Source organism: Neomonachus schauinslandi, chromosome 14, assembly GCF_002201575.2.
Source record: "Neomonachus schauinslandi chromosome 14, ASM220157v2, whole genome shotgun sequence".
NCBI classification, from domain to species: domain Eukaryota; kingdom Metazoa; phylum Chordata; class Mammalia; order Carnivora; family Phocidae; genus Neomonachus; species Neomonachus schauinslandi.
Window position 1 is genome coordinate 86,447,798 of NC_058416.1, and position 11,989 is coordinate 86,459,786.

At 42.5% G+C, this 11,989-nt stretch overlaps 2 protein-coding genes across 3 annotated transcripts in view; one reads left to right on the plus strand and one right to left on the minus strand.

The window, feature by feature from the left end:
- RILPL1 (Rab interacting lysosomal protein like 1) overlaps nt 1–1,098 on the minus strand; it is a 64,465-nt gene extending 63,367 nt beyond the window's left edge. The window contains exon 1 of the mRNA XM_044921041.1: nt 927–1,098. Within this exon, the coding sequence (XP_044776976.1) occupies nt 927–1,098 (172 nt within the window). The remainder of the gene's footprint in view (nt 1–926) is intronic.
- On the plus strand, nt 1,008–11,733 carry TMED2 (transmembrane p24 trafficking protein 2). Of its 2 annotated transcripts, XM_044920877.1 has the most exons (5): nt 1,008–1,276; nt 2,748–2,940; nt 3,343–3,363; nt 6,187–6,294; nt 10,210–11,733. In XM_044920877.1, exons 1-5 carry the CDS (start codon nt 1,097–1,099, stop codon nt 10,332–10,334), a joined length of 627 nt encoding a protein of 208 aa, XP_044776812.1. In that variant the 5' UTR covers nt 1,008–1,096; the 3' UTR covers nt 10,335–11,733. The 2 variants fall into 2 exon arrangements, with proteins under 2 accessions (XP_044776812.1, XP_021554172.1); XM_021698497.1 differs by lacking the exon at nt 3,343–3,363.
- Nucleotides 11,734–11,989: the final 256 nt, after the last annotated feature.

Below are 11,989 nucleotides of genomic sequence, written 5' to 3' on the forward strand. Positions count from 1 at the left end.
CCCCCCCCCCCCCCCCCCCCCCCCCCCCGTCAGGTTCCCTGCTCAGCAGTGAGTCTGTTTCTCTCTCTCCCTCTCCCCCTCAGCCCCCTTGGGCTCTCTCTCTCAAATAAACTTAAAAAAAAAAAATCTTAAAAAACAACAACAAAACAATTAGATGGTAATGATCCCGAGGTCTTCTGGAGGGTTACCAGGCATCTGAATTGTATCAAACCGGTGGAAAACTGGGTAATTGGAGACCGGTTTGGAGCTTGTTAGCGAGTTTCTGGTGTCAAGGGGAGGCCAACAGAAAATCTCAAAGCCCTTGGGGTGAGCCCCGTCTCCTTTTACATCTTTTTTTTTTTTTTTTTAAGATTTTATTTATTTATTTGACAGAGAGAGACAGCGAGAGAGGGAACACAAGCAGGGGGAGCGGCAGGCAGAGGGAGGAGCAAGGAGCCCGACGCGGGGCTCGATCCCAGGACGCGGGGCTCGATCCCAGGACACTGGGATCAGGACCTGAGCCGAAAGCAGATGCTTAACGACTGAGCGGGCCAACGAGCTGGGGGGAGGGAGAGAGAGAAAGAAAATCTCAAGCAGACTCCCTGCTTAGCGCGGAGCCCCACCCGGGTCTCGGTCTCGACCCTAAGATCGTGACCTGAGCGGAAATCAAGAGTCCCACACCTAACTGAGCCACCCAGGCGCCCCTCTCCTTTTACTTCTTACTGCCTCTAAACCTTCACCATCTCTTTGGACAGTCTTAGGGAGTTGCACTGGGCGCAGGAGGTTTCTTGATACCGTCGCTTTCTCCTGTGGTCCACGTGAAATTTAGGTTGCGCAGGAAAGAGGAGGGAGGTGGGGACAATGACGTTTGGCCCTTCAGAGCCACCGTCTAGGCTCGGGTTGGGCGGAGCCGCCGTGTCCCTCGGCGGCCGCCGTGCGTCCGTTACGTGGCAGCTGCCGGCGCCCGCCAATCCACGGCGCCCGCATCAGCCCCCTCGGGTGGCGCAGCCGGAAGAGGCGGAGCTGAGGCAGCGGCGGCTGAGGAGGCAGCGGTGGCGGCGGCGGCGGCGGCTCTGGAGGCCGCGGTCCCGGTCCTGGCTTCGGCCCCAGCCCCACCATGGTGACGCTCGCTGAGCTGTTGGTGCTCCTGGCTGCTCTTCTGGCCACGGCCTCGGGCTACTTCGTCAGCATCGACGCGCACGCCGAGGAGTGCTTCTTCGAGCGGGTCACCTCGGGCACCAAGATGGGCCTCATCTTTGAGGTGGCCGAGGGCGGCTTCCTGGACATCGACGTGGAGGTGCGGGCACGCTGCCCGGGGCCCAGGCGGGGTCGCGGGGCCGTTCGGGGGTTGGCGGCGCTGGGGCCCGCGCGGGGCCTGCGGGGGCGCGGGGCGTGGAGGCCGCTGTCCGAGTGCTGGGAGGGGCCCGGGCCGCCGTCTGGCCCACGTCCGCGGGACCCCCTAACGGCTCTTTCACCCGCGGCTCGCCCGGGTTCCATGCCTCAGGATCCCGTGCGGATACAGAGCCTTGCTTCGTCGCGTTGGGTTCTTAGCTTGAACGGCGGGCACCCCGTGGAACCTGTCGGCGGGCTTTGTCGGCCAGGCGCCGCGTGTCAGCTCGGGGCGCAGAAGGCACTTAAATGTTGAGGTTAGCCGACGGCAGGTCTCCACTGGGTCTGCAGCTGCACTTCGTCGTGTTACGGATTAATGTTGGGGCATGACGTGGAAACTTTAGAAAAAGTAAAGCGAAAGGCCAGGCAGATATTTGCGTTGTGCTTTTCTTTATTTTTCATAGAAAAAGGCTGAGCGTTTAACCTATTTTTATGCAAACCTCCAGATACCTCCTTGAGCGATCTCTGACTAGGGAAAAGGTGGAGTTGGGTCATTCAATTTAGGGGTAATGATTGCAGATAAAGTATCTGGAGAAAACAGGAATTTATTTTAAGAAACTAGCAGTCCCTAAATTTCCTGCTCTGTCTTTTTTTAAACCAAATGATTTCGCTTTTATTTTTAATTATTTTTTTAGGAAACCAGATGTAATTAATACTTAAATTCACTGTTAACATGATTAATTGGGTTCAAGAATTTTCCATTTGACAATGAACAGCAGAGTTGGGCACCAGTTACACAGTACAAGTAAAGTCCAAAGATAAGGGGATAATGGAAGGAGTGACTGGTAAAATTAGTTAAGACTTTAGAGATAAACTATTCCAGTCTCCCAAGTTTTGCAGGTGACAGGCTTTATAAGAACTAAGTTAGTTAACCAAGGCCTAACAGTTGATTTTTAGCAGATGGATGAGAACATGGGTCTCTTAGTTTCCAGTCTGGTCTTTTTTTCTCAAGCCTTCTGGTATCTCAGATAAAGCAGATTCCTTCACTGGTTTGCAGCAATCAATTAAGAAAACCTGAAAGTGTAGCTTGCTCAAATTCCTTAGCTTTGAAGATTTTTTTCCATGTTTTGATATTAATAGTTTGCATGTGTTTTGGTGTTAGAAGGCCATTTGGAGACAATGTGTAAGGTACCATTTCTGTTTCTGAGGGGTTCATGCTTAAGTTGGATAAATGAAACATGTAGTCTGGATTGGAGGATGTTCTGGAGAGCCATCTAGTCCAGCCTTGTTTCATAAGTGGGAGAACTGCAGCCCAAAGAGGTTACTGTCATTAAGTGAAAATTACATTTTCTTCGCGAATATCTTATTGCCAGTAGACAGCACCTACGAAGAGTATGATTTTAAATCTTTTGTGATGTGCATTTCTTTCCTGCCTCCAGATTACAGGGCCTGATAATAAAGGAATTTATAAAGGAGACCGAGAGTCCAGTGGGAAATACACATTTGCTGCGCACATGGATGGAACATACAAGTTTTGTTTCAGCAACAGGATGTCTACCATGACTCCAAAGATAGTGATGTTCACCATTGATATTGGGGAGGCTCCCAAAGGACAAGACATGGAAACAGAAGGTGAGATGAACATTCGGAAGATTTACATCCTGTTTCAAGAATTAATATTGGGTACATTGTTATTTATCTGAATAGAGTGTTTATTTTGATTTCTTCTGGTACCTTGATTCACTGTCTTTAAAACCAAAAACTTCTGTGATACATTTTATTTCTCCAGGATTCCTAATTAGCAAAGGTAAGTTTCTGGAAGTTTATATTTGTTTTAGTTCTTTATAGTTGCCTCTTCTGGCAACTTTTTGTAGTCAGTCTGTGCTTTTGTAAGAATGTAGGTTACGTGTGTTTTAGGTTGTTTGTTGTGTTGATTTGCTAATCCTGGTATATACATCATTGTTTGCTCATTTATACATGGGTGGTTGAGTTAAACTTTATTTTTGTGTGTTTATATCTTACGCTTTTCTTTAGGTGGTGGAGATACCTGGGATGGTAGGTGGATTGCTTTTTGACAGCATCCTGTCTTGCATATTTTTCTTTGCTGCTAATTTCTGCTTTCCTTCTTTCTAACCTCAGTTTGTTAGCATGAGAGTGTTTTTTTCTCTTAATTAAAAACAGACCCCTACAACTAATTAGAGTTTTAGAGTGATTGTTTTTATTTGGTTGATGAGAGGTATAGGTTAAGTCATTTTAAATGAATGGCAGTGGAAATACAGTGATTGACATCTTCGTAGTAACATCATACTTTGTTTCTTTTAAATGAATGCTGAGGGTGGAAGGATTCAACTGTAACTGGAGGAGTAAAAGTCTTAAACGTAGCTAATGGCAAATGATGCTGTTCACCTTGTAAGAAGTATTTTGGTGGCTTGTTTTTTAACCATTATTGAAGTTTTGTAACTTGAAACTTGGTTGGATGTGAAATGCAGTTGTAGAAGCTGTCTCCAGAGATGGTGACAAAAGCTCTTTCAGCCATATGTTGTAGTTCAGTTAACTTTTATTTCTCCGCTGACCAGCAGTAAACCCTGAACCCAGTCTTCTGGATAAATTGCTTACCAAGAACCAGCACATTTGGATTGGGGCATTGTGGGGGTGGGAGGGGTTGTACAGCGTACGTCAGGATTTGTGGAAACTAGCAGTTCAATGCATTTCTTAGTATTAACGTGATAATATTTGTCCTAGATATTAAGCAGTTAGTAGAGTACTTACGTCATAAAGAAGTATTTGTTAAGTTTGAAATCTAGAATTTAGAGAATCCTACTACTTAGGAATTCCTGTGCTTGTTTTTCGGGGCCATTTACAGTGTAGGACTTGGCTAACTCAAGGAGAATTCGGAGTTTTGAAGGGGTTTGTGCTTGTTCATTTTCTGGAAATTAGTCCTTTCTAAATAGTTAGAAAACGTTGGCTGATGAATGTGACTCTTGAATTATTCCTGAACCTTTTTTTTTTTTTTTAAGATTTTATGTATTTGACAGAGAGAGCACAAGTAGGCAGAGCGGCAGGCAGAGGCAGAGGGAGAAGCAGGCTCCCCGCTGAGTGGGGAGCCCGATGCAGGACTCGATGCCAGGACCCTGGGATGATGCCAGGACCCTGGGATCATGACCTGAGCCGAAGGCAGACGCTTAACGACTGAGCCACCCAGGCACCCTATTCTTAAACCTTTAATATTTAAAATTCTTGCTTTTGTTTGCTAAAGTCAGTGAATGGAAGCTCTGAAATCAAACTGTATTCTAAAGCAGTGGTCCTCAAGTGAGGATAGTGTTTGCCCCCAAGAGGACATTTGACAATATCTGGAGACTTTTTTTTAAGTAGGCTCCACGTCCATTGTGGGGCTTGAACTCACGACCCTGAGATCAAGAGTCGCATGCTCTACTTAATCCATCCAGGCGCCCCTATCAGGAGACATTTTTGGTTCTCATGGCTGGATGGAAGATCCTAAAATGTACTGGACAACCCCCGACAACGCAGAATTATCTGGTTGAAAATGTCAACAATGGGGGCGCCTGGGTGGCTCAGTCGTTAAGCGTCTGCCTTCGGCTCAGGTCATGATTCCAGGGTCCTGGGATTGAGCCCCGCATCGGGCTCCCTGCTCGGCGGGAAGCCTGCTTCTCCCTCTCCCACTCCCCCTGCTTGTGTTCCCCTCTCTCGCTGTGTCTCTCTCTGTCAAATAAATAAAATCTTTAAAAAAAAAAGAAAGAAAATGTCAACAATGCCATTCCTGAGAGACCCTGCTCCTAAGGTTTCATGTCATGCTCAGGGTTTCCCGAATGAAGCCAGTGAGGGATGATTTGAGATTCTAGGGTGCCTGGGTGGCTCAGTTGGTTAAAAGACTGCCTTCAGCTCAGGTCATGATCCCGGAGTCCCGGAATCGAGTCCCGCATCGGGCTCCTTGCTCGGCAGGGAGTCTGCTTCTTCCTCTGACCCTACCCCCTCTTGTGCTCTCTCTCTCTCTCAAATAAATGCAAAAAAAAAAAAAAAAAGATTTGAGATTCTAGCCTAACTAACTTAACATGGGTAGGGGCGCTCTAATGGGAATCTTCCCTTGTGGTAGATAATTTTTTCCTAACTGTGTGTTCATTGTCATAACATAGCACTGTCTAGAAGCATACACTTACTCTTCAGAACTGTTAGTTCACCTTGTCTTCATTTTTGGCTAAAAAGAATACCTGATTTTAAACCTTGTGCAACTGAGAGCTTGTCTTCTCACTTATAATGCCTGCCATTCCCCACTGTAGTGAAATTACTGCTTTGATTTCCACAGAAGAATGTTTGAATTTTGGTGTGGATTTTTTCAAGAATGTCTTGGGTTTTTGTCTGCTCAGCTTCATTGAGATTAAAAGTCTGTTTTGAGGCTGCTCTTAAATTAACATTAGAGTTACATGATTTTAAAGCATAGGTTTTGATTTTAGTTAAATATTGTTATTTATAGGATTATTGTTAGGAATTTTGTTTGTTTTATATTTTGTGTTCTCTTTTTTTTCCCTCCTCAGTCTTTTTTTCTTCTCTAGTCAATACAGTGAACTTAGCAGCAATTCATTAGAGGAAATTTCTTAGGATTAATTGTTTTCCTTTAGTTAGTAAGCGTTGTATAGTATGTTTTCCACCCTGAAAGAGCTTTCTGTTCTGGGAATGGACGTTAAAAAAATTCTTTGAGAATTAAATTGTCATCAGTAGTCCAACATGATGTCTGAGCCATTTCTAAACAGCTTCTTTTATATGTCTTCTCTGAGAATATTTTGAGGAATACTGCTTTATATGTATTTTTTCAAAAGGAGATTGCCAAATACATGCTAATCTGTTCTTAACATTTTTCTGTAGCTCACCAGAACAAGCTAGAAGAAATGATTAATGAGCTAGCAGTGGCGATGACAGCTGTAAAGCATGAACAGGAGTACATGGAAGTTCGGGAGAGAATACACAGAGCGAGTAAGTTAATGCTGTAACTTTGCAACAGTGTCTGGTGGCCATGAAATCCTGAAGGTGTATTACCCAACAGCTTGCTTGAATTTTCCTCATTTGGGTATTTTACAAACATTATTATACTAAAGCATTAACTTGAAAAAGCACCTCTGCAGAGATATTTTTTGAGTACCTGTTTGTAGAGCTTTGTACTAGTCTAGTTTTTCATTGGGACCATTCATCTAAACTGAAAAATGCTGTTAAGATTTAGCATGAGCTTTTAAGAGTTTTTTTAAAAAAAATCTATGGTCAGCTACGGAATAAACTAATAGTTTTCCCAAAGCGGAAAGGACAAATACAAAGTGGTTGGTTTTTAATCATAAAGTTGACATTTCTGTGCCAATGTATTAATATTATATGCTGAGATTTAGCTCAGGTTTAGGTTTAGGTTAGTTAAAATAGAGAGCACTACAACATGAATCTAAGCAGTCACCAGGTGAAGCTCAGCTTGGGTTCCTGAGTTTGTAAACTGGGAACGGGGAATGTATTTATCTGAGGAAACAGTGACTGGAATCCCATGTTAGGTTGCAAAAGCCTGTCTAGCCCATGATATGGCTAGTATTATGCTTTTGCATGTAAAATTAAGAGGTACCATATTGACACAGAGCAGATATCATATTTTAGATCCAGGTCCACACCTGTGGTTCAGTGTTTTTCATCCTCCAAATAGTTCTTGGGGCTAGATCTCACGGGAGCAAGCTCATCTGCGAATGCAAAGTGGTTGAAGTCAGGAGTCTTTGTTCCGAGGTTGGGCTAGAAAGCAGAGAGAAGAGTGACTCCAGAGAGAGAGGCACAGGCTGAACCTCTTCAAGATGTGGTTTGTGTTCTCCCTACCCTCTTACGTCTCTTTTTTTTTTTTTTTTAAAGATTTTATTTATTTATTTGAGAGAGAGAATGAGAGAGAGCACATGAGGGGGGGAGGGTCAGAGGGAGAAGCAGACTCCCTGCGGAGCAGGGAGCCCGATGCGGGACTCGATCCAGGGACTCCAGGATCATGACCTGAGCTGAAGGCAGTCGCTTAACCAACTGAGCCACCCAGGCGCCCCCCTCTTACGTCTCTTGCCATGGATGGAAATAAGCCTTTAGGACCTAGAGCACACACCTTGCCTTTTGTGGGAGAGTAATGAGTGAACACAACAGATTAGAGAAGTGAGAGCCCCTGTTCTCACTGTTTAGGGGTGCAGTGGGCATGAGGTAGACCAAGGCTTGTATACGTGCACTGTTGCCTCTTCCACTATGATGCCTTCTCCTCTTGGCCTCCACTGGTAATCTCTTTACCCTCTCGGATCACCACCTTCCCCCCTCACCTGGCCAAGACCCCTCTGTTGATTACCTTGCTCTCCACTGGCCCAGCCCATTCTGAGATGAGAAGGGCACTGAGCAGAGTCTTGAGGGCCAAGAGCTTACACTGCTTTTCATTTTTAACCAGTTCAGACCAGATGGCTTTAAAGGTATAGGAGGTTCTTGGGAGCACAGCAGTCAGAGGAACACCTGTCTTCCGGTCTTTGGGGGCATCCAGCCTTACTCTTTTGCACTTAATTTGAGTGGAGATGCTCCTGTATTTGTTTCACAGACAAATAGAATTTTAGGCATCCTGTTTGTTTTTGCAAATCAAATAGTTCTCACAATGTTTGTTTTTTGTACATCTTCCTACAGCACTTAATCCATAGAGGTGAACATAATGAGACATTTTTTCTTCCTTTACTCCAGTGTTGTGGTTATACTGTGTTACTTCTAGATATGGCTAATGTGTGAATAGTATGAGGACAGTGTCTTATATACACACTTTTCCAGGTAAAGTGAAGGGAGAGATAAATACTTCTTTTTACATGATTGCTCAATAATTTTGAAGTGTTTACTCAGTCATTCCCTTTTCAGACACAAATCTTAAAATGCTAGTCCTTCACAGTTATGCTGGATACTGGTTACCAAGTTTTCAGCAGAAGTAAACTTCATGCCATGGACTTAGTACGAAAAATTTTAGCTTTGGTGATTTTTAAAAAATTTTTTTTTTTTTAAAGATTTTATTTATTTATTTGAGAGAGAGAGAGAGAACACATGAGCGGGGGGGAGGGTCAGAGGGAGAAGCAGACTCCCCGCTGAGCAGGGAGCCCGATGCGGGACTCGATCCCGGGACTCCAGGATCATGACCTGAGCCGAAGGCAGTCGCTCAACCAACTGAGCCACCCAGGCGCCCAATGATTTTTTAAATTTTTTAAGCTTTGTGATTTTTAGGGTTCTAATTAATATTCTTGGCCATGTGTCTCTTCTTACTCTGGGGAAAAAAGTCACATTTTTTGGTAACTGCAAGTTACCTTTTTGGGAACATGTTAATTGCTTTTCACTTCTTTTTGAGTGATTATTAATCCAGTAGCTATTATAATCTAGTTACTGTTCTACAAATGATATACATATATCTAAAAATATGGCACTCACTTATTCAGCTGATTAATATTGTTACTATATTGCTGGTTGTAATTGTTTTTAATATTGGCCATTGGTAGAAAAATCAGAAACTACCTAGTAATTTTAAAAAGTTAAGGCTGTAGAATTTGATCAGAAATTTGAAAGAATGTTGGGGCACCTGGGTGGCTCAGTTGTTAAGCGTCTGCCTTCGGCTCAGGTCATGATCCCGGGGTCCTGGGATTGAGCCCCTCATCATGCTCCCTGCTCAGCCAGGAGCCTGCTTCTCCCTCTCCCACTCTCCCTGCTTGTGTTCCCTCTTTGGCTGTGTCTCTCTCTGTCAGATAAATAAAATCTAAAAAAAAAAAAAAAGAAATTTGAAAGAATGTGACATGGATAGAGTGGTCATGGCTGTTGCTTTAAGAATCAGATCCTTAGCTTAAGAGTGGGATAGATCATGAGACTGGTTCCAGTTTGGTAGTAACTGCCAGTATTGGTCCATGAAACTGAGAAACCTCTTCCATGTAGAACAGCTGCCAAATACATAGTAGGTGCTCAATATTTGTTGAATAAATGTTTAAGGAAAAAGCCACTTAGATTGACACATTTTGACTAGGTAGGTAGTGCTTTGGATAACTGTATGATCTTGAAATAATCTCTCCATTTTTTTAAGTCAATTTTCTGATTCAGCAAAAAAAGATTATAATGTAGGAATATTTTAAGATTTTTTTTTTAATTTATTTGACAGAGAGAGACACAGCGAGAGAGGGAACACAAGCAAGGGGGAGTGGGAGAGGGAGAAGCAGGCTTCCTGCTGATCAGGGAGCCCGATGCGTGGCTCGATCCCAGGACCCTGGGATCACAACCCGAGCCGAAGGCAGACACCTAACGACTGAGCCACCCAGGCGCCCCTAATGTAGGAATATTTTAATGTGAGGGAGAAAGAAGGTTGTATTGGGTTTTAACCCTAGAGGTTGAAGTCACTTGGGCAGTCGGGCAAGTCACTTTTCCTCTCTGCTCCCCATACACAAGCAGAGCAGCCTTGATCATACTCCATGAATCTTTTTTTTTTTTTTTTTTTAAGATTTTATTTATTTATCAGAGAGAGAGCACAAGCAGAGGGAGCAGCAGGCAGAGGGAGAAGCAGGCTCCCTGCTGAGCAAGGAGCCTGATGCGGGACTTGATCCCAGGACCCCGGGATCATGACCTGAGCTGAAGGCAGATGCTTAACCGACTGAGCCACCCAGGTGTCCCGATCATACTCCATGAATCTTTAAGGTCCCATTTAAAGCTAAAATTTTCTGCTTCTAAGTTTGTTGAGTTGCTTCTGAACAAGACAAAAGTATTTAGAGTACTTTGGTGTGCAAAATATTACTTTCCTAAAGACTAGGATGATTTATGATGCTTATGCTTTTTTTTGTTTTGTTTTGTTTTGTTTTTTTTTTTGGTTAAATTTTGTTTGTTTGTCTGTCCTCACAGTCAACGACAACACAAACAGCAGAGTGGTCCTTTGGTCCTTCTTTGAAGCTCTTGTTCTAGTTGCCATGACATTGGGACAGATCTACTACCTGAAGAGATTTTTTGAAGTCCGGAGGGTTGTTTAAAAAGCCTTTTCCTGATGATCTCAAAATCATAATTCACTGTTTACCAAACATCTTGGTGATAATAATGTCATTAGTTTCTACATTTTTATTTTTGAAACTGTACATTCACAGCTTATGTTTCTTTGTGATTAATAGATATTGGGGGAAAACACCTTTTTAGGAAAGTTAGAGTGAAAATTTGACATTTGATTGGCGTAATTTCTTATTTGAATTCTGCATCCATTATACAGATCTGTCCAACACTGTAAATGAAATACAGGCATATAGTTCCGATTATATCTTCTTTCCTTTTGTTTTCATGATGAAGTGCAGCTCAGAAAAGTACTTCATGGATAGTACTTCACTTAAATGACTGCGTTCTTTGGATCTCTTATCCTGCAGTTCAAGTCACTAAAGATTCTTTTTGTTGAGTCCTTATGAGAAACAACTGTCTGAATCTTGATATTTTCTACCCAGCCTACTGGCAGAACTCTGACTGGAGTGTTACCAGGTTGGTACTTTTATACTTGTCTATCTTGTTTTTGCTTTAAAGATAAGACTTAACCCAACCACATTTCCCCTTCTAAATTTGTGTTTTGAACCTTAGGACTCAGTCACCTCCAATTAAATTAATGACACAAGCAGCTAATAGCCATTTTTTGGTTTCTGCCTCACCTTGCAAGCAGTCTCTACTAAAGCCAGTTCTCTGGGTGTTTCAGCCAATGGTAGCTCTTTCCTTTCTATGCTGGCACATCCACTTTCTCTGCTCTTGGCATGTGTAGGAAGTGTGCATTCATACAATTGGAAAAATCTGGATTACTGATGCCAAAGGGTTAAAGCCTCTTGGATTTCATTGCAATGATATACAGCCACTATTATATTTTTGATCAGTGGCATTTTGGCCACTGTTTAATTAGGGTACTGGACATCACTGTCAGTACTAGGATTTTGTTTTTGTTTTTCTTGGGTCTTTTTTGGCACATGTGAATTTTGTTTTGTATAAAATGAAACGACTTTCTCTTGGTCTCTGATGATGGGTTTAACATTAAAGGAGCATCTGGTTGTGGTGTGGGGGTGATCCAGGATTATGTTGTGACTGATGTATATTAGTTACTTGTACATTTTTTTTGGATCTTTGCAAGGGGAAAGCTACAAGTAACGAGTTTTATATAATTAATTTAAATTTGTTACAGGTTTTCATGTTCAGGATAAACAATTTTTCAACTTTGGGTGAAAATGCTTGCAACAGTTTAAGGTGACTGTATTTTACCTTAAGACAACTGTTGCAATGCCAAATTTTTTTTTTTTTTGGGTGTGTGTGAAAACACTTCAAAATTGAATTAAAAGATGTACATTTAAAATTGGTTGTGTATCTAATCTGCCCCAGGTTCAGTAAATAAACAATTCTTTTTAAAAACAATATTCTGTGTTTCATATTAATGATTAATTCACATTTGTTAAATATCAACTTTCTATTCATACTTGAAATGAGACATGTCCGTGTTTTCTGAGTTACTATGCCTGTTGTCAGATGTCTGTCACTTTGTATGTCTGTAAACTTGAGGACAGTGAGTAGGAACCCAATATTAGTTTTCCTTGTGTGGTTTCTTTGGATGATTCAGTGTTAACATCTTAAGTATTTTTTTTTTTTTCATTTGGAAAAAAAGTTGAGTTAT

Bases quoted from the DNA above. Each gene is read 5' to 3' on its own strand.
- TMED2 (XM_044920877.1), top strand. From the start codon at position 1,097: ATGGTGACGCTCGCTGAGCTGTTGGTGCTCCTGGCTGCTCTTCTGGCC. The intron at 1,277-2,747 runs GTGCGGGCACGC...TCCTGCCTCCAG, and splicing joins TCCTGGACATCGACGTGGAG to ATTACAGGGCCTGATAATAA. The intron at 2,941-3,342 runs GTGAGATGAACA...GCTTTTCTTTAG, and splicing joins ACAAGACATGGAAACAGAAG to GTGGTGGAGATACCTGGGAT.